The sequence below is a fragment of the Mirounga angustirostris genome, unplaced genomic scaffold, assembly GCF_029215605.1.
Source record: "Mirounga angustirostris isolate CCGP_5_RB_7025 unplaced genomic scaffold, mMirAng1.0.hap1 SCAF_11, whole genome shotgun sequence".
Taxonomy (NCBI): domain Eukaryota; kingdom Metazoa; phylum Chordata; class Mammalia; order Carnivora; family Phocidae; genus Mirounga; species Mirounga angustirostris.
Window position 1 is genome coordinate 76924054 of NW_026991719.1, and position 21297 is coordinate 76945350.

Genomic DNA, 21297 nt, shown 5'->3' on the forward strand with positions numbered 1-21297 from the left:
AATTAAAATAATCAAGAACAAAGTAAAAATTTAAGCAAAAAATTATATAAATAATATGAAACCATGAGGATTTAAAGTCAAAAGTAGCTCTATTCTACAGCAAGACAGATATTCACTGACATTTGTCTTCTAGTCCAATGTCCAACTCTGATTTATACAAACCTGACCTACCAGAAAATTGGGATAGGTATCACATCATAGTAAAAGAGGTCATGCCTTAACAAAGAAGAGACTCATATAAATTTGTATGGGGTTGGAGGAGGGATATCCCTAGAAACTGCTGCTAAGAAGTGTTGGGAACAAACCTCTTCAAATCCTACCTGCCTCTCAGGACCCAGATCAAATTTCACCTTCTCTCTGTGACACACTGGTATTTCAACATTTTCTGAGGGTTGCCCACATGCCAGGACCAGCATTAGATGCCAGAGATACAAACATGAAAAAGAGGGTCTCCCTCTAAATTCCTAGCATATGTTTTCATTCACTTGCTATCTTATCATTTTTTCCCTCTACATATAAGACTCTAAGTCCAAATGACAGCAAAATTTCTATAAATTTAATTCAACATAGTTTCATTGGCCTCAAGCTTTGTGGCAAGCCCCATGTTAGGTGTTAAAGACAGAAAGATATCCTCAAGTAGCTTGCAGTCTAACCTGTATGTCTACTACAGTATACATATGAATAGCCAGTTGGCTATGAGGGTAAATCCTTTAATGCTCTGACTAGATTAAACTGAGATTAAAATGTATATTCTCTTTTTCAACTGTGTCATTTTTTATTTCACTTCAGCCCTTGAAGATGCCACATGAAGAACCCTTAGGTCCAACTCTAATTATACTTTACACTAACAAGGATTTGATTATGCTAACCATTGCAACAAGTCCTTCATATTATGAATATGTAGGGCTAACTTTCACACATTACCATATATTTCAGCATTCCTTATAATTATTTGAGGCAGATGAGGGGGCAAAAAATGTTTAATTTTCTATTTTGGGGAATACTTTGTTATTGGTGGTAGTGGCATTGGGATAGTGTTAATGGGGATTTCTTGGTGTCTTTAGTGCTTATCATTATATAACTGCCATATATTATTTTGTGTATTATTTGATTTAGTGTTACCTACTTGGATCAGTTTCTTTTTCAGGTTTCTGTATGTGTTTGTTTTCCTTTTGAAGAAAAATCAACAATTAAATTGCCAGTGATAGACATATCAGTAGGACCATTCTTAAGAAATATGGAGAGATAATCTCTCTTCTCTTAAAGTCTGTGAGTTATCTCCACTACAGTGCCCTTTTTTTTTTCTTTTTATTTTGTAACTGGAAGATTGTACTTTTTTTTTTTATTATTATGTTATGTTAATCACCATACATTACATCATTAGTTTTTGATGTAGTGTTCCATGATTCATTGTTTTCGTATAACACCCAGTGCTCCATGCAGAATGTGCCCTCCTTAATACCCATCACCAGGCTAACCCATCCCCCACCCCCCTCCCCTCTAGAACCCTCAGTTTGTTTAAGGCACTCAACAATGGTAGACTACTGACTACTGAACACTTAACTGCTACCTAGGATGTATTTTCATTTGTTGGCTTTTCTAAGTAATTACTTGCCAGAAAGGAAGGGGAATGGATGAAAGTATCTATTCTGACACCTCCTGAAATGGAAGTGTTAGTTGACTATATCTGTTACATCACCCTGCACCCATTCAGCATCACTAATCACAATGCTAAGTGACCTTTTACTTTATTCGGCATTAAGCTTGTACTGCTTGACCTTTGAGCGTCAAGCAGGCCTTTCCCCAGCACCCTGCTGTATCTTTAGTACTAAACTCTTGAATCATTATCCATCCTGAAGATCTGCCTTGCCTTAGAGGTACTCTGACATTTGCTAAGACTTCCCAGTGGACTTTGCAGACATTTCCAGATCATGACAGTGTCATTTGATATCTTGATTTTAAACATCATCAGAGTGGCTTGTGCTAAAGAATCTGAACTAAAAAGAAAGTCATAAAATAAAAACAACAAGGCTATTTCTTCTGTGTTTATTAAGATGGCATGGAAAAAATACTTTGTTTTTTTATTATGAATACAGCCATAAAATCATAAATATTTTTCAAGTGATCAATAGTAGAAAAGATACAAAGTGGCTCATTTGAAAGAGGGTTTATCTTTGGATAAGCCTTACAGTTGTTAATAATACCAATTATAATAAAACTATGGTTACCTGATATGCTATTATTTATTAACTAATTTTACAATCTGTGAACATAGTAAGATAAAGCTTCTCTCCTCATTTTGCAGGTGAGGAGACTGAGGATTAGAGAGGTTAAATGACTCATTCCTAGTTTCCTGGCTTGAATGATGCTAAGCAAAATTTGAGGCTAGGATCTCTGAGTCCAAATTCTGTGCTCTTTCCACTATACATCTACTTACAACATGAAATTTGAGGCAGATCATTCAGGAACTTTAACTGGCAAGGCAGCCTGTATTCAGGACAGAACTTAAAACTAAGGTAGATACTAAGGCAACTGTAATTATTCAGTTCATGTTAGTCTAGGCTGTAGGCAAGGGGAATACCTCGGTTATAATTACCTACTCCAACATAACCACTTTGTGGTACACATTCACACAGACACCCCCAAAAGTAAGTATAATTGGATTATGCAAATTAATTTTGTATTGGTCCAAAAATAACTCAAACCTTAGAATTATATTTCCTTCACGTACTAAATTAGTTATGACAAAATTTCAAACTCTTGTCTTCATTCTGCTAATTAATTTTTTTCTTAATTCATAATAAACCCTCATACAATTGAAGCACATCTGAAAAGACTAGAAATCTATTTTATTTATCTTACAATCTGTAAAGGGAGTATTATAAAAATTAATAAGGCTTCCTAGAGTAGGAAATAAAAGTTTTAAAAATGAAGTAACAATAAACATTAAGCTCTTTAAATATGTAAGAGGGATATAGAATTAGAAAGCAACCTGGGGGGGGACCAATTGGAAGGATTGATGACAATGAAAGTAAATGCATTTTAGGATATTTGGCAGATTAATCCTTTAGTTTTATGCCTTCAGAGATATGAGGCCAGTAGCATGTCTAAATCTAGGCTTATATTACCATCTAATTTTCATCAACACTGTGAAGAAAGGTGAAATTAAAAAAAAAAAACTATCACTATGTGGAGGATTTTTTTAATTGAAGGATAATTTTACATTTACCATTTCTCCTTCAATTTCAAACATTAACACTTTAATTACTTCAAGGAAATAGTTTATTCTATCAAAAAGTTAAGGAAACTGAAGTAGGAGTTTGCAGTTGACACTCAACTGTTCTGAGTTCACTGAAAGTGAAATACCAAACTGCCAGGGATAAACTACAGGAAGCTCTCTTGAGGCTCATGAGTGGGCTGAGAAGTGGCAGATGAGGTTACGTGTGGGTAAGGTAATGCATTTAGGGGGAAAAAAAAATGAACGTTAAATAAGCCAGGTTGCATTCACAGGCTGGCAGGCTGCTGCTTCTCAGTTCCAATCTTGAAAAGGGATCTAACAGTGACTGGTAACTGTTCCCTGAAAAAAAATTATTTCAGGAAGGTACTGTACCCCCAAAGGTCAACATTTTGCTGGTCAACATCTGGAAAGAGACTGGCATCTAAACAGAAGTCATTCTACTTCCTTAGTACAGGATCAAGGTCCTCCAGACTTAATGTAATTCTGGTTGCCCCTTCTTTTTTTTTTTAATTTTATCATTTTTTTTTTTTTTTTAGTGTTCCATGATTCATTGTTTGCATATAACACCCAGTTCTCCATGCAGTACGTGCCCTACTTAATACCCATCCCAGGCTAACCCATCCCTCTACCCCCTCCCCTCTAGAACCCTAAATTTGTTTCTCAGAGTCCATAGTCTCTCATGGTTCGTCTCCCCCTCTGATTTCCCCCCCTTCATTTTTTCCTTCCTGTTATCTTCTTCTTCTTCTTCTTTTTTTTTTTTTTAAAGATTTTATTTATTTTTTAGAGAGCAAGCGAGAGAGAAACAGCATGAGAGGGGAGAGGGTCAGAGGGAGAAGCAGGCTCCCCGCTGAGCCAGGAGCCCGATGTAGGACTCGATCCCAGGACCCTGGGATCATGACCTGAGCTGAAGGCAGACACTTAACCATCTGAGCCACCCAGGCGCCCCCCCCCTTTTTTTTTTAACTTATAATGTATTATTTGTTTCAGAGGTACAGGTCTGTGATTCAACAGTCTTGCACAATTCACAGCGCTCACCATAGCACATACCTTCCCCAATGTCTATCACCCAGTCACCCCATCCCTCCCAACCCCCACCACTCTAGCAACCCTCAGGTTGTTTCCTGAGATTAAGAATTCCTCATATCAGTGAGATCATATGATACATGTCTTTCTCTGATTGACTTATTTCGCTCAGCATAATACCCTCCAGTTCCATCCACGTCATTGCAAATGGCAAGATTTCATTCCTTTTGATGGCTGCATAATATCCCATTGTATATATAAACCCCATCTTCTTTATCCATTCATCTACCGGTGGACATCTTGGCTCTTTCCATGGTTTGGCTATTGTGGACATTGCTGCTATAAACATCAGGGTGCATGTACCCCTTCGGATCCCTACATTTGTATCTTTGGGGTAAATACCCAGTAGTGCAATTGCTGGGTCATATGGTAGCTCTATTTTCAACTTTTTGAGGAACCTCCATACTGTTTTCCAGAGTGGCTGCACCAGCTTGCATTCCCACCAACAGTGTAGGAGGGTCCCCCTTTCTCCACATCCTCGCCAACATCTGTTGTTTCCTGACTTGTTAATTTTAGCCATTCTGACTGGTGTGAGGTGGTATCTCATTGAAGTTTTGATTTGGATTTCTCTGATGCCGAGCGATGTTGAGCACTTTTTCATGTGTCTGTTGGCCATTTGGATGTCTTCTTTGGAAAAATGTCTTCATGTCTTTTGCACATTTCTTGATCAGATCATTTGTTCTTTGGGTGTTGAGTTTGATAAGTTCTTTATAGATTTTGGATACTAGCCCTTTATCTGATATGTTGTTTGCAAATATTTTCTCCCGCCCCTTCTTTTTAAAAAGCTGTATCAGATAGGAGAAAACATTTGCACTGAACCAGCAAATAGTGAGGATTCCCTGCTATGAAAGGGTAAAAAATTAGGGCTCTTCTGTTGGGAAAGATAATGGCTGAGTGAGGCTATGCTCAGAGTCCATCAAATCATAACATCATAACAGGTTTGGATAGGATATACACAAACCTGTTTACCAAACCCAAGAGTATTGGAACTAAGGAGTATCCTTGAAAGATTACAGAGGTAAACAATGGGGAATGGGAAGAATTATATCTGACTTATGGAATAAGTTACCCCGGAAGTTGTAAAGAAATAGGATGTTTTAAAAAGTAAAGTAATCCAGGTCAATTCATGCATTGTAAACACATTGTTAGCAAATAGAAGGTTAGAGAAGCAGAGGACAAACCATTCTTTTCTATAGAGGTGACTCGCAAGAAATAGAATTGGGAGGCTAAATAGATTATGAGTATGGTATTCTTTAGGTTTTTAGTTTAAAAATTTATTAAAAATAAAAAATGTATTAAAAGTGTTATTATTGAAGATGGTAATGCATTTTGGATTACAAAACTCCTTGTTCTTGTCCTACTTTTTTTTTTTGTAAAGATTTATTTATTTATTTGAGAGAGCGAGAATGAGAGAGAGAGAGAGAGTACATGAGAGGGGGGAGGGTCAGAGGGAGAAGCAGGCTCCTCGCCGAGCAGAGAGCCGGATGCGGGACTCGATCCAGGGACTCCAGGATCATGACCTGAGCTGAAGGCAGTCGCTTAACCAACTGCGCCACCCAGGCGCCCTCTTGTCCTACTTTTTTGACTTCACATTTGTTTATATAAAACACCATCCTGTCAAAATGATGGACTTAGAAATTCAGGCTCAGTGCTTGTGGAGGCACTATGGTGTAGTGGTTCAGGTTATAGGGTTTGAAACTTCACTGATGTCCACTCCTTATTAACTGCATGGTCTTGAGCAAGATTTTTAATTTCTTGGAGGCACATACTCATTTGTAAAATGGCTCATAATACCTACCCTATAGGATTGATTGAAGAATCATTGATATGTAAGACATGCAAGTCACTTAACAAAGTGCATGGCACCTAGTAAACGCTAAGTAAATGGCAGTTCTTACTGTTATTGTGGGCTTTAGAGCCATGTGCATTATCCTGAATTCAAAAGCTTGTAAGAGATGTGATGGATAAGGTGTGCCTCCATTTTCCTAATATGATTTAAGTTTTTTGACCATTTTGAATATAGGTAGCCGTTTGGAAATGTAGATGACACAGTAAAATATCTAATTATGATAACAATTTTAATTATACAGATATATTCAAATTGCATATGGTGTAAAATAATATCTTCATGAAGAACCCCTGCTTTCTTCCCCCACCATCCCATTTTGTAAATCAGTTTTATTCAAATTCTTCACAAATATCTCTGACATCAATGTTTCTATAAGCGTGAGAACCAATTTTGAGTCACCTAACAGCTTTCTGGAAGACACTACATTCATGTTCATCTAAGTTGTTAAGTAAAGATACAACACTAATCAGTGTATGCTAGCATCACTGTCATTTTGATGTCAAGCCACAAATATCCATTTGCATAACACTAGGTAAGTTGATTATTCCATTCATTCTAAATGTCTGTATTTTTTTATCTTCTCTAGGTATTTACTGTATTGCAATTTTAAGTGATCTTTCAAAGTCTTTTTTTCAATGATATCCAACAGTTAATACTATAAAGTCACACCCTGTAAATAATCCTTAGGTCTATGTTACATTTCATTGCCTTTAACCCCCCCAATTCTGTAAATTTGCCTCTATAATCACCTAAAACTCATATTAATTGAGGTCCCAGACTGTGTTCTCTAAAGAGTACTTTAATATTAAAAATAAAATAATTTAGATAAGGCCCCTTACAATTAAAGAATTTATTAAGTACTTGAATAAAAGATATTTTCCCTTTTTTTCTGAGATATAACTGAAGTGGGGAGGCATGCCTTATATTTAGGAAGATAGGAATATATATTTTCTTGAAAGTTATATCCAATTATATAACCTTGAAAGCATTCAGGTTTCTTATTTTTATTCATTCCATATATGTGTTAAGTGCTGGGATGATGCAAATGTATGAGACAGTGTTCTTGGTGTCATAAGAATTTTCAAACCTTGGAGAATATTTAATTCAAGAAAAAGTACTGAACACCTACTCTGTGTAGAGCATTTGCAGAAAAATATGAGTTGCAGCCTCTGTCCTCAATAGCTTACAAACTGTTCCAAGGCAATAAAACAAATAAATAATTCTTACCTGGGAAAATAAAGAAGCTACAAACTGCTCTGGGGTTCATAGATAGGAGAAGCCATATTCAGTTGAGAAATATCAGAAAAAGCTTTAGGAAGTCATTCATATTTGAGATGAAATATAAAGGATGTGTAAGACAGGCATTTGGAGTAGTCAGAAAGGGGACCAGAGCCTAATAAGGGGGGGTGAAATGATGTGAACAAAGACCTGGTAGAAGAAAAGCAAGAAGAAATATTCAGGAACAATGAGTAGTCCAATTAGATGTAATGTAGAACTCATGGGAACAATGGTGATACAAGGCTGGGCTGTGAATGAGATTAGGCTAGATTGTAAAAACCAACTGTGACTGCACATCCTTAGAGCTTACAGCTGAGGCTACTGGCTGGCTGATGAACCCACAAGTGTAGGTAGTGTGCTACATGAGGGGCAAGTCTTTCATTAACACCACAAGGGTCTCTGATAGTAATTCTTTCTACAAATATAATTTTAAAAAACAATTAAAAAGTAAATAAAACTGTGAGGAGACCAAAGTCATCTGGGAGAGAGAAGAATAGATTGAGAAAAATTTTAGAGACTTATCAGAGGAATTGAAGACCATTTGGATATTGGGGTTCAAAGCATTGAAGAATTGGCAATGATTAGGTATATAGCTGTATCATTTAGTTATACAGTTTTGCCAGAGTAATCAACAAATTTGGCCATGTTGATATTATACATAATATGTGAGGGGCTTGCAGACGTGGCTCAGAAGGCAGTTCACATAAGGAAAAAAAGACGTGAGGAGAGGAAGTCTACAGGGAAAAAAAAACATACACAATAAATCATCACATGGAAAAACACACCTTTCACCATCAAGTGAAGAAACTCAAATTAAAATAACAGTAAGGTGGAGGGGTACCTGGGTGGCTCAGTTGGTTAAGCATCCAACTCTTGATTTTGGCTCAGGTCATGATCTCAGGGGCCTGGGTTCAAGCCCTGTGCCAGGCTCCATGCTGGGTGTGGAGCCTGCTTAAGATTCTCTCTCTCCCCCCCCCTCTCCCCCCCCCCAGTTCACATTCTCTCTCTCTCTCTCTCTCTCAAAAATAAAACAATAGTAAGGTAGAAACATATATCTATTAGAATGTCTAAGCACAAAGTGAGGTGTTGGGAGAGCTGTAGGGAAACAGGTAATAATAGTTTGATGGTGGTTCCATCGCATGACAATTCATGGAAATGTCTACACAAAACAATGTTAAGTGAAAGAATTAGATCACGGGGCGCCTGGGTGACTCATTTGGTTAAGCGTCTGCCTTCGGCTCAGGTCATGATCTCGAGGTCCTGGGATTGAGCCCTGCGTCAGGCTCCCTGCTCAGCAGAGAGCCTGCTTCTCTCTCTCCCTCTGTTGCTCCCCCTGCTTGTGCTCTCTTTCTATCTGTCTCTCTCTGTGTCAAATAAATAAATAAATAATCTTTTTAAAAAAAGGAAAAAAAAAAATTAGATCACAAGAGAGTATATAAACACTGATTATATCTATAATGTGTGTATGTTGAGACATATTAGAAGAGAATTTGAAGGAATATAGTTTAATGTGCATTTGCATTTTCTTTCTGGAACAGTTATTTAAGTGCATTGTAATTTGAAAAGAATGAAATGAAAAATGATTCCCCATCATACCCCTAAAACACATAACACACATCTTTGCAAATAGATCGTGGTAAATATGATGTTCAGTGTTTGAGATGTTGCAACATTATCTATAAATCAGGGATGTAATTGAAGTTGTAGTTCCCTTCATTATCTTCCATAGGCTGATGAGGCATTTTTGATCACTGTTTATTATAGTAATGAGAAAAGAGGAAATCTTTTCCTCATAAATCCTGACAATCTGCATTTTAAATCTTTCCTCTGTATAAATTCTTTCCCCCCCTAAATAAATACACAAAGAGTAAGCTTGTTATTGCTTATTTTCTCTACCTTCCTCTCAATACTCAGTAGCTCATTCTTGACCTTTACCTGTCAGTTGATAGTTGTTCTCCCTTCCCCCAGGTTGGCACACACAGCTAAGGTTCAGATTTATATGCAGCTAACACTGAATGAATTGAATGCCTACTATGTACCACACATTGTTCCTTGGTACTCTACAGAGAAGATTTTATTTGATCTTGATAGTAACCATGTGAGGTCTGAAATATTATCCCTATCCTTGTTTGACAAAAACTAGGCATCAGTTCAGTAGGCAATTCTCTTCAGAGCCTAGGACATTGCTCTTTTCTGCCATGGTGCTTTTCAAGGGGCTAGTTCCCAACAAAAAGAAGGCACACTGTGTGTTATGGCTCATAGTATAGTTTTTAACATATACAATAATTTTTTAGAAAGCTGCATATTTTTAAGAGAAATCTTTTTTTAAAAAAGTGTGCTGCTTTTCCTCATTTAATGTATACTGTTGCTATAAAAATTATTATAAGGGCATATAGAAGATTTGATACAAAGCAATTCAAAATTATATAAGCAGTTTAAGTGGAATCCAAACATGAAGCAAGATTGTCTACTTAATGATTTCAATTAAATAAAACTTATGAGCTACATAATAAAATTAAAAAATAAATAAAACGAGCTGATAAAAAAATTGGAAGTTTTATTTAAATTAGTGCATGATGTTGACATGCTGACTAATTACAACAGGAAATTAACATAGCATTACATAATACAACACATAAGGCAAACAAGGAAACTTTTGAAGTAAGGTGTGGGAAATCATAAATAGCAAGTGATAAGGACTAAATAGAAGCATCAAGGGGTAATTAGTACAATAAAGTATATTAACTATGAGAATGTTTTCTGACTCATCATATATTATTAAGGCTGCATTGGGATGATTGCAATACTAGCTTCTATGTGACTGCTGGAATGTTAACTGAGATTGGAAATGTGCACCAGATGATAACCCATATTTTAAGGTGGGGGAAGAAGGGGGTACTTGTATGAAGCACATAGAGAGATGAACTGAAAAACTGTCTTATTTGAACAAAAAAAGGAAGAGTCTGGGAGGAAAGGTAAATATTTTAGAAATAGGAAATGTGACTATAATGTAATAAGATTCATATATGTAAACCATGTATACACAGACTTCCATCTTCTTTTGCTTTTAGTCACACTATGTTTATGGCTCACAGGAGTAAGAAACCTTGATAAGAAGGTAGTTGTACAGGGGCGCCTGGGTGGCTCAGTCGTTCAGTGTCTGCCTTCAGCTCAGGTCATGATGCCAGGGTCCTGGGATCGAGACCAGCATCAGCTCTCTGCTCAGTGGGAAGCCTGCTTCTCCCTCTCCCACTCCCTCTGCTTGTGTTCCCTCTCTCGCTGTCTCTCTCTCTGTCAAATAAATAAATAAAATCTTTAAAAAAAAAAAAAAAGGAGGTAGTTGTACAGAAAAAGAATTTGAGTTAAAATCAGTGAAAGGAACAACATTTATAGCATTTTAAAACAGGTATCCAAAAATAAGTGGCATAAAGAATGCATGCAAAAAAGGTATTGCTTTCTAGTCAAGTTCTAAATACTTCTGTTGATAATGTACAGCTCACTGTACATTATCAGAGAATAACTGGAAATAAAGACTTTATGAAACAGACCTCCCATTTAACTTTTTCCTCTGACAGTTGGCTTTGAATCATAGTTTATTACCATTCAACCTAAATTAAAATACCCAGCTCACAGCAAAACCGTACAAACAGTATCTCAAATACTAAAACACATATTGTATGTAAATAACATTAAGATTAGGATAAAGATTGATAAAAAGCAATGACAGTGTACATTAACATGATACCAGCAGCTCTGAGCTCCTTCCATCAACAATGTGGAACAGGTTGAAATTACCAGAAAGGGCAGTGCACTGACTTTTCTAACTTAAATTTGCAAGTAGATGAGCTTTTAACTTTTCAATCTAAACTATACAGAAATCTAATGCCTTTTAATAAAGATGTGGGGCCAAACATCAAATATATACATATATAGATATATGTACATATGTTTGTGTCTAGGTACATATATCTACCCATCCCAAAGCGTATCTCACCAAGACATTAGCCCAGACAGCTGTGTTCTTTTCTTTTCAGGTCTTTGTGTAAATGTGTACTTTAAGGACTTTGTGGGCAGTACATGATATAAATGTGTTTATAGGAGATATATATAAAACATCATCATTATCGGATTTATATGTAGGATCCAGTGGACTTTTCCTTACCAAAGAACTAAAATACTGAATGTTGTGTTATAAAATTACAGGAGTTTTAAACTTATTGTTACTCCCTAATTACTTTCTTTAGAATGGTTATCATACAGGATCATCAGAATATCTGTCATATTATCTCTCTTCATGACTACATATTTTATAAAATTGTGATTATATATTATCCAATAAATGAATGATAGAATAATTATGGTTATATGGTTCATTATCTTACATCCCTTTCCCTACTTTAAGCTTCTCAGTTCCATATCTTCATTGTGCAGAGTATTTACAACAAGTTAGTTCTCTTTTCTGGAAGTCAGTATCATCATCTATAAAATGAGAGGTTAATCTTCATGTAATCCATAAATTCCCTTCCAGCTCTAAATTTCCATGTTTCAATGGTTATCCCCAAATTATTATCCAAGTTCATAAGGTTCTTTTTAGAAATAGATATCTCAAAAAAAAAAAAAAACACTTTAGTGACCTGCATGGATTGAGAACTGATGTGGTATTAAAAACTCCTTTTTGCTTGAATCTTTTTTCTAAAGATTTTATTTATTTATTTGACAGAGAGAGAGAGCGAGCACAAGCAGGGGGAGCAGCAGAGGCAGAAGGAGAAGCACGCTCCCCGCTGAGTGGAGAGCCCAGTGAGGGGCTCGATCCCAGGACCCTGGGATCATGACCTGAGCCAAAGGCAGGCACTTAACAGACTGAGCCACCCAGGTGCCTCTTTTGCTTGAATCTATGATGAGGGATGGACATGTTTGAAAATGTTTAGCCCAAGAAAAGCAAAAGTACAGGGATAGTTGGTCTTCAGGTTCATGATAAAATGGTGACTAGTTAAAACTCTCTTGCTGAAGGACAGACAAAGAGGGAGCAAACTATACCGAATCCTGGAGTGGATAATGTAATGGTGCATCTAAAAATGCTATAGAAGCTGGAGATGCTTAGGGAAGGTAACCATGTGGTGCAAAATAGCAACTAATTTCCCTTCTAGAGTGCTTCAAAGCCCGAGAGTCAAAAACTGAGCTAGTAGGGGAGGAGTGCATAGCAAGATTAGAGCTATTTCTCATAATTCGACAGGAAGGCACTTAAGGCATTTATTTATATACTTATTAATAATTTATTTTTCTGAGCCATGCCTCCCCTCAGACCTAACCTATAGAATATTGGCATTTTTTAAAGTTACAGACATCATCATTGCTCCCAAAGTTAGTTTATATGCGCAAATGTATATGTAGTTAGTTTATATATATTAAGATACTATGACAGATTTGATCCCTCCCCTTCCTTCACACTAACCAATTTTTTTTTAAAGATTTTATTTATTTATTTGACAGAGAGATAGAGAGAGAGAGAACAAGTAGGCAGAGAGGCAGGCAGAGGGAGAGGGAGAAGCAGGCTTCCTGCGGAGCAGGGAGCCCGATGCGGGGCTCAATCCCAGGACCCCAGGATCATGACCTGAGCCGAAGGCAGATGCGTAACCAACTGAGCCACCCAGGCGCCCCCACACTAACCAATTTATAATCTGAATGTGTCAGAAGCTTGTGAATTATGTCTATTAATCCTTGTAATTGTAGCACATTGTATAAAAATAGACATTCTTTCTATATAATCATTAAGTAAATTCAAAATTGAGTTAAGTCACAGTTGGTGGATATAGACTTAGCTAACATGTAATAAATCATAGGCTTATCCAGTTAGCATCAAATCTGAGTTTTTCTCTAATGTTACATGATGAAAGTAATGGGTGGACAGTAAGGATGACAACCTACTCAAGAAAGAACAAGTTTTAACGTTTGCTCTTTTCTTAAAAGTTTTTCCATAACACATTCAATTCCATTTAAATATTGCAAAAAGCTGAATTGCAAATGTTAACCTAAACATGAATAAAAAATGTCGATATTTTACTTAACCTAAAAATAGTAATTATGGATAGGCTGCCTTTATGATTATCGTATTTAAAATATATCATTTTACATTGAGCATTTTGGGAGGATTGTCACTGTGATGTTATAATAAGAAAATTTGTTTTGAGTGCATTAAAAATACAGTGCATGATTATTGCAATATAAGGTGAAAAGTTGTTTGCTTTTGACAGTCTGTCAGTAGATGTAGCCTAGGGAAAAAAGTATGATAGCTGCTTTATATAAAACAGTAGGGGAAGGACACAAGCTCAGAGAATTTTTTTCCAGCTGCTGTTATTAAAGAAATTCTTTTATAGAAGAGAAGCTGCTTTTTTTCTTTCCATTTTTTGCTTCCATCTCTGAATCCTTTGCTTTCAAGTGGCATGCAAAGCGTCTGTGCACGGCAGCCTGTAACTTCTGTTATTTAAACTGCCAACTGTTAAATTGGATTGAGTTGGACCAGAGGAGGAGAATAAGCCCACTGAGGCAAATGCATTTTTACACCCCTCTATAATAAAATAATGTAAGGAATAGCTAGAAAGCTTCCCCAGATTTTCATCTAAAATTGTTAGATTGTAGCTGTTGGAAAGAATCACTATTGACTCCTGTCAGACAGTTTTAGAAAGGAGGTGAAGAGAATTATCTCCTGACTCTCTGTGTGCTTTGTCAAATTAGGCACTTTGAGCAGAAGTACAAAGTGAAGGCCAATGTCAGGGAATGCCTCAAAGCAGGAACTTGTGCTCATTTCCTGTGACTTCCATTTTTTTTTTTAAAGAAATCAGATTGAATTGTAAAATGATGGGAATAGGATTGGACACAAACACATTTAATGCAGGCTCAGCAGCCATTACATATCATTAGTGAAAGGATGCAAGGGGTAAAGGGGACCATTTTGATGTCACTTTGATTCTTTTTAAGGACAGATGCATTCACTGATGAGAAATAAACTGACATCTGTAAAATTTTAGAGACCAGTAATACTTTTATGCCTTCTTTTCCTTTAGGTAAACACATAACTTTTTAATACTCATTAATATAAACTGAAAGAATGGGTGATGTTAGAGTTGCTTGTAAGAATGCCAGTTATGAAGTAACTGTGACTTACCAGAATCAGTATATGTCTGTGTCAAATAGTGTATTTTTTTTCTTACCAAGGTGCATACTATTCCTAATATACCACTTCAACTAAAGTTAATGTCAAAATCCAGTATTTCAAAGGTGATATGCTTTTTATTAAGAAATATAATTTGATCTTACTTTCTACCTGTAAAAGGCCATAGTCCTTATACATCAGCTCTAAAGTTAGTTCCGTTTTCTTACTTTTCTTGTTCTATATTCTCCTTGCCAAAGAATCTCTGTAATTGGCTTGCTCTGAAAAGTGTTTTATTTGCCCTTGTGGACATTAGCTGTTTTAAGGATCTGAATGTATTATAGCAGGGAGCACATGATTTTAGTTCAACTGCCTCTGTGCCCTTACCCCCATTGCCAAATTAATGCTTTCTGTTTTCAGTATTCCAGGGAAGAATGAAATTGCTAAGATGTAACTGGTCATTAGGAGTAACCTAAAGAGAGGACCATTCCGGGAAAGACAGTATCTGTGTACCCAGTGTGGATCTTGGCCCTGCCCTACTTCTAAGCATCTAACATATTCTCATAGTCATTTCTTCTATGTTGTGATTTTCTTTAAGTGAAGCACTTTTAGATGTCCCATATGGTTTAAAACAAATCAGAAATTCATGTCCTAAATGTTTTGTTAGTCAGAATAATTAAATTGATCAGTTCTGGGAGTAGTGGAAACAAAATAATGGGGTCATTGAAGCAGTCAGACTCTAATGGGAACCTGAGCTCATTCAGATATCAAATCTAATAATTGTTCTACACCTGTATGCACAGTCCCATTGAGCAAATTCACATTAAAGGTTTAGTGGAACACTTCCAATGCTGTGGTCCAAAGGGACTTGCTACTGTTTCACAAGAAAACCCTGAATATTTTTTGGCAATATGTTTTTTGTGATGTGTTAACTAAGCTCTATATGTGTATGTTGGTGCCCTGTCCCTACCTAGGGAGAAAGAAAAGGGAGATATGCATAACTGGGAATGGTTTTCTTACTATTTAAAGATAATGAAAATGTGCTCAAGCATTAGCTACCTGGAGGCAGTAATACAAGATAAGGGAACTCACTGGATTGGGGGAGAGTGGAGTTTTATTAAACAACTTATGCAACCTAGTAGAAATGAGGATCATTTAACCCTTTCCCTTCATAAAATAAAGTGGTATCAAAATAAAGTGGTATCAATAACCAAACATTTGGTTATTGAAGTAGAAAGTAGCAACTAGGCCTTCTGTGTAGTAATGCAGTGTTTCATTTCTCCTATGTCACTATATGACTATAGCAGCAAACTAACTGCTTTTGATTCTTTTACAAGATATCTGAGGAGAGTTGACAGACCTAAAAAAAATTTTAAAGATCTAAAGAGTAGAAAGATGAATTTAACTCTACCCTATAGTGACCATTGAACTAACAGATCTTCAATAGAACTCTCTCATTGGAGGTTTCAAAGCACACAGAAAAACTAAAAGATTTGCAGTATATACTGAACTATGAAAGACAGATATGGCCAGCCCTCCTTACCACAAAAAAAAATAATAACTGAATTAACTTAACCTAAAGAATAGTTTTAATACACACACACAAACTTATTCATGAATATTATGCTCTAATATTTTCACTTTGTGGATAAACAAAAGGACATATTCATTTGTGTATTCATTCTAATATATTTCTAGGCACCAAGGTTACAGATGCAAATGCCAATCCCTGCCTTTCTAGAGCTCACAGTAAAGTGGGGGAGACAGATAGCACAAGGACAGTCACAGTATAAAGTTCAAGCTTAATTTTAACAGATTAGTAGGAGTTTCTTAGGCATGAAAGGAAAAAGGAAGAGAAGCATGTTTCAAGAAAGTAAACAGCATGTGTGGAGGCAATAGGAGAGCATGATATATTCAAGGGTGAGCAAGCAGCTCAGCACTACTAAAGCATAGGTATGAGAAGCTGGTAAAATGAATTGTCTTAAATGACCTTGGATACTAAGGAGTTGGATTTTTTTCTTTATTGCCTGGGTGATAAGGAGCCATTTCCAGCTTCTTTTCCAGACTCTCCTAACAACATGTAATATTGATGGGGTGGGAATGAGGCTAGAGGCAGGAGAGATTCAAAAGGGGTCTATTATGAGCCTAGGCAATGGAAGAAAGCCTGCCCTAGAAAAATGGCAGTGGAGATGATGATGATGAAGAAATTGATCCAAGAATACTTTAGGAGTTAGAAAGAACTGAACTTATTGAACACTTGAATATGAGGGTGAAAAAAAGAAAGGAGTCCAAGATGATGGTTGGGGTTTTTTTTTTGGCTTCTTGTTTTCATTTTTATGACTTGGTGTATGATGGCTCTATTAGTTTTCTAGGCCTGCTATAACAAAGTACCACAAACTAAGTGGTTTAAACAACAGAAATTTATTGTCTCATACCTTGGAAGGATAGAAGTCCAAGATCAAGGTGTTGGCAGGGCCATGCTCCCTCTGAAGGTGCTAAGGAAAGATCTGTTCCAGGCCACCTTCTTAGCTTCTGGTGGTTTGCTGGCAATCTTTGACATTCTTTGGCTTATAGAAGCATCACCCTGATCTCTGCCTTCATCTTCACATGGTGTTCTCTGTTTGTGAGTGTCTATTTCCAAATTCCTCCTTTTTATAAGAATACCAATCATTGTTGATTATAGCCTACACTAATGACTTCATTTTAACTTGACTGCCTCTGTAAAGACCCTATTTTCAAATAAAGCCATATTCTAAGGTAACGTTGGGGGCTAGGGTTTCAACATAAGAATTTGAGGGTGGGGACCCAATTCAATCCATATCATGGTTCCATTCATCAAAATAAGGAGACGTGAGAAGGAGAGAATAGGATCAAAGAAAAGGAAATCATTTCAGTTTGGATCTTGAAAATGAGGTAGGTTCAAAGCAATCAGGAAAAATATTTAGAAGGTGAATGAAGCTGTAGCCTAGAGCCCAAGGAATGTAGAATTGAGATCCATTAGCATAAAGGAGGTAGAGTAGATAGAGTTGAAGTTTTGCAAGTAGGTGAATATACCCATAGAGAATTGCTCATGGAAAGTATATAGAGTAATATGGGAAAGCACAAAGGATAAAACCCTGAAAATTACTAACATATAAGGAACAAGGAAAAGAATGGTAGTTTATAAAAGAAACAGAAAAGGACCAGGCAAAGAGGTAATTTGAAAATTAAGAAAGAGTGGTAATATGCAAGCCAAGAGAGAAGAGAGTTTCGTGGAAGAAATAATTGTCAACAATTTCATGTGAGGTCGAGGAAAATAGCAACTGAAAGAAAAGTCCTAATCCTTTAGGCAAGAATGTGATATCAATTCAGAATAGACCCATTCATAAATACAGTCATCATGGAACACAGCCAGTATTTTCAATAGAATCTCACTCTATTTGTATTACTAGAGAAAATAAAAGAATACATTTATTTATGTAGTATAACATTTTATACTTATAGAAATTGTATTTTTTACACGGTCTAGTTATTCTAATCTATAAGAAAGTATTCACTACTGTTTTAGAAGTAATGCATACAAAGTAATGCATTTGAATTGAAATTCTGATATGTATGGTTATTGAATTTTGCAACTAGTGCTCAGAATAGGATAAAATAGAGCCTCTCAGAATGAGATTATGATGTGGTTGGTCAGAAGAGAGTCTTCTAAGGAACAATGTTTCCCATCAAGTCGTCTGTTTTTATGTGGTCAACATTGGAGCTCTCAGTGCTGCTAAATGTCATTTTATGTACTCCTCCCCAGTCTAACCATATATATCCTTTTCTCTCAAATCCCCTAAAAACACAAAGCTATACAATTAGACCTTTAGTAAAAGAAAGTATTGAAAAGGCAAGGTAGAGTTCTGAGACTATTTATTGTTTCATACAAATATGTCTATAGAGGAACAAATGGTACATTTATATCTATAAGTCCTCAATAAAAGTTTTGTTCAGAGAAGGAACCAATAGGTATATGTTGAATGGCTATTTAGTATTGAGAAAGCTAATAAAGAGATAAAAGTGACACATTCTTGAAAAGGCAGTGAAAGATAGTGAAAAGTGTGAAACTGGCTAAAATTAAAAGCTGAGTTGTGTGATATCAGAGTCTAGAGGAAAGAAAGATCAATGAAGGCCAGAGAGGTCAGGAAGGTGAGGTTTGAACTGAGCTTTGAAGGATGGGTAGAGTTTAATAGAGAGGAGGGAGAAGGCAGAGGTGGACACATAAAAATCTAGAATATGTATAGGTGTCTTCATGGAAAAATTATAAAGCCAGCCTAACTAGATTTAAGGGTGAGTAGTAGAAAAGAGGGGAAAATCAGATTGGATATAGTAGGATTTGTGTAAAACAAACTAACAAAAATAGAAAGTATATCATCCATAAATTTCTCCTTTACTTAGCTGCCACAAATTTTAGAGTCAGATTTATTATGCACATATTTTTTTTTAATTGAAGTATAGTTGACACACAATGTTACATTAGTTTCAGGTGTACAACATATATTCTCATATCCCTGAACTACTTCCTTTAGAGTGAATCTGTTCACTTTTATTTTCATATGCCTTTGCAGTGAATTTTAGTCTGTGAGCCCCCCAAAGTCTTTTTGGGAGTTAACTGGTTACAATTTTTAGTGTTGTCATTTTTTTTTTTCACCACTTCAAATTTCAGTTGAGGCCAAATTAGTCTTGTTTTAAATTCACTGTAGCTTTTTGAGTTGTGGAGTAAGGTCTCTTTGGGAAGACTGTTCTGAAAGGTATGTTGGAGGATGAGTTGAATGGAGGAAAGTCTGGGTGTAGTGATTAGTCTAGCCAGTACCTTGTTTCTCAGATGTTAGTAGTGGTAAAATTAGTAGATCTATAGATTCATTTTAATAGGAATCTAATTCTTTTGGGTCTTCGGTGATTGAGTTAAAATTATGCTTAATATATTATTACTTAAACATCAACAATATAAAAATAGGCATAAACTGCCTTAACAATTTTAATAAAACTATAAAACAGATAAAAATAAAATTAACATTAATATGTCTACTGGTGCTAGTTTTTTTGAGATTTATGTATTTATTTTAGAGGGGGGAGGGGCAGAGAGCAAGGGAGAGAGAAACTCAAGCAGACTCTGCACTGAGTGTGGAGCCTGACTCGGGGCTTGGTCTCACAACCCTTGGATCACAACCTGAGCTGAAACCCAGAGTTGGATGCTTCACCAACTGCACCACCCAGGCACCCCAATGCTAGATTTTATAGTAGAAAGATTTAGATTTGGATCCAGTTATATATTTTGACTTCACTGATACCAATGCAGAGTCTCTATTGTAGAAGTAGACTGGACAAAATGGTATTAATAACTTTAAGGCTTTCTCATCTTAGGATCATCGGACACCACATTGAATAAAAACTCTGGTATCAAGCAGTTATCAAATTCCAGTTTTAATAGGGTGTCAACTTGATAATTTTGTAAAGTTGCCTTGCTCACATGAAGACAAAGGTAGGATTGAAATTTTCATAATACGGATATCTAATCCATTTATTGCTAGAATTGGGAACAGAAAAAAATCATTGGGGGCGCCTGGGTGGCTCATTCATTAAGCGTCTGCCTTCAGCTCAGGTCATGATCCCAGGGTCCTGGGATCGAGTCCCACATCAGGCTCCCTGCTCAGCGGGGAGCCTGCTTCTCCCTCTCCCACTCCCCCTGCTTGTGTTCCCTCTCTCGCGTGTCTCTCTCTGTCAAATAAATAAATAAAATCTTTTTAAAAAAAAGAAAAAGAAAAAAATCATTCAGTGCATGTTTACCCCTCTATTTACAGCTAATAAACAATTGCAAGTTGCTCTACAAAGACCACATTCTCATTATAGCTCTGCTTACATCATGAAGGTGGCATTGACTTCTTTGTCACAGGTCTTTATATGTCCAGCTAACCTATGCCATGGTGTGAAAATAGTATCATATTCTGGGATGACTCAACTCTGAAAAATTTTATCATATAATTGTGAAATTTCATTAGTTCAGTACACCATGATGTTGCTTGGTTTTCATGTAATACAAACAAACAAATGTATATATCCATGAGCAATACACTGGTTACTTATAAAGTAATAATACAGAATATGCTTATGTCAACATTTTTTTACATAAAAAGGAATGTACAAAACTTCAAATATACCTTGCATTAAGAAATAATGGCCTAGTAAGATTTATTGACTATTTTTTGAATGAAGTTGACCCCAACATTAGGAATTATGTCATGTAATTCATGTCTTCGTTATATTGAACTCCTTTAGAGCAGAAACTTATTCAGGACACCTTAAGAAACAATGGATTTCACTTCTTTCTGTTTGTCTGTTCATTCCTTTCTATTTCTCTTTCAGCCTGTTTATTACCCTATTGAGTAGTTCCTTTCATCACAAGGTATGTCATGTGTTACTAGCCAGCCTATGAATTAGCTGCCATTGAGGGGGTCAAATGCCCATCATTGTCCATTCAGTGGCTTCTTTGGGGGGGAAAAAAAAGAGCTTATTCAGTGCTGCTTCCCTAAGTAAAAAACTATGAGCATGACAGTTTCACCTAGAAGTGGTGTTAAGCATATCAGATATAGTGACCTGAGTAAAGTGTTTTTCCTCTATGAAAATATCACCTCTTTCATGGTCATGGGAAATGGAAGTATAAATTATATTCATTACCTCCCC

General features: G+C 36.2%; 1 protein-coding gene and 1 pseudogene across 7 annotated transcripts in view; both read left to right on the forward strand.

Annotated features, from left to right (window-relative positions):
- DIAPH2 (diaphanous related formin 2) overlaps positions 1-21297 on the forward strand; it is a 961567-nt gene that overhangs the window by 912836 nt on the left and 27434 nt on the right. The window contains exon 28 of one of the 7 annotated variants that reach the window (XM_064574326.1): positions 12169-19584. The exons of the other annotated variants lie outside the window; for them this stretch is intronic. Within the exon in view, the coding sequence (XP_064430396.1) occupies positions 12169-12233 (65 nt within the window). The 3' untranslated portion in view covers positions 12234-19584. Of the gene's footprint in view, positions 1-12168; positions 19585-21297 lie in introns of those variants that run through there. 7 annotated transcript variants of the gene reach the window in all.
- On the forward strand, positions 7737-7871 carry LOC123851620 (small nucleolar RNA SNORA62/SNORA6 family; annotated as a pseudogene).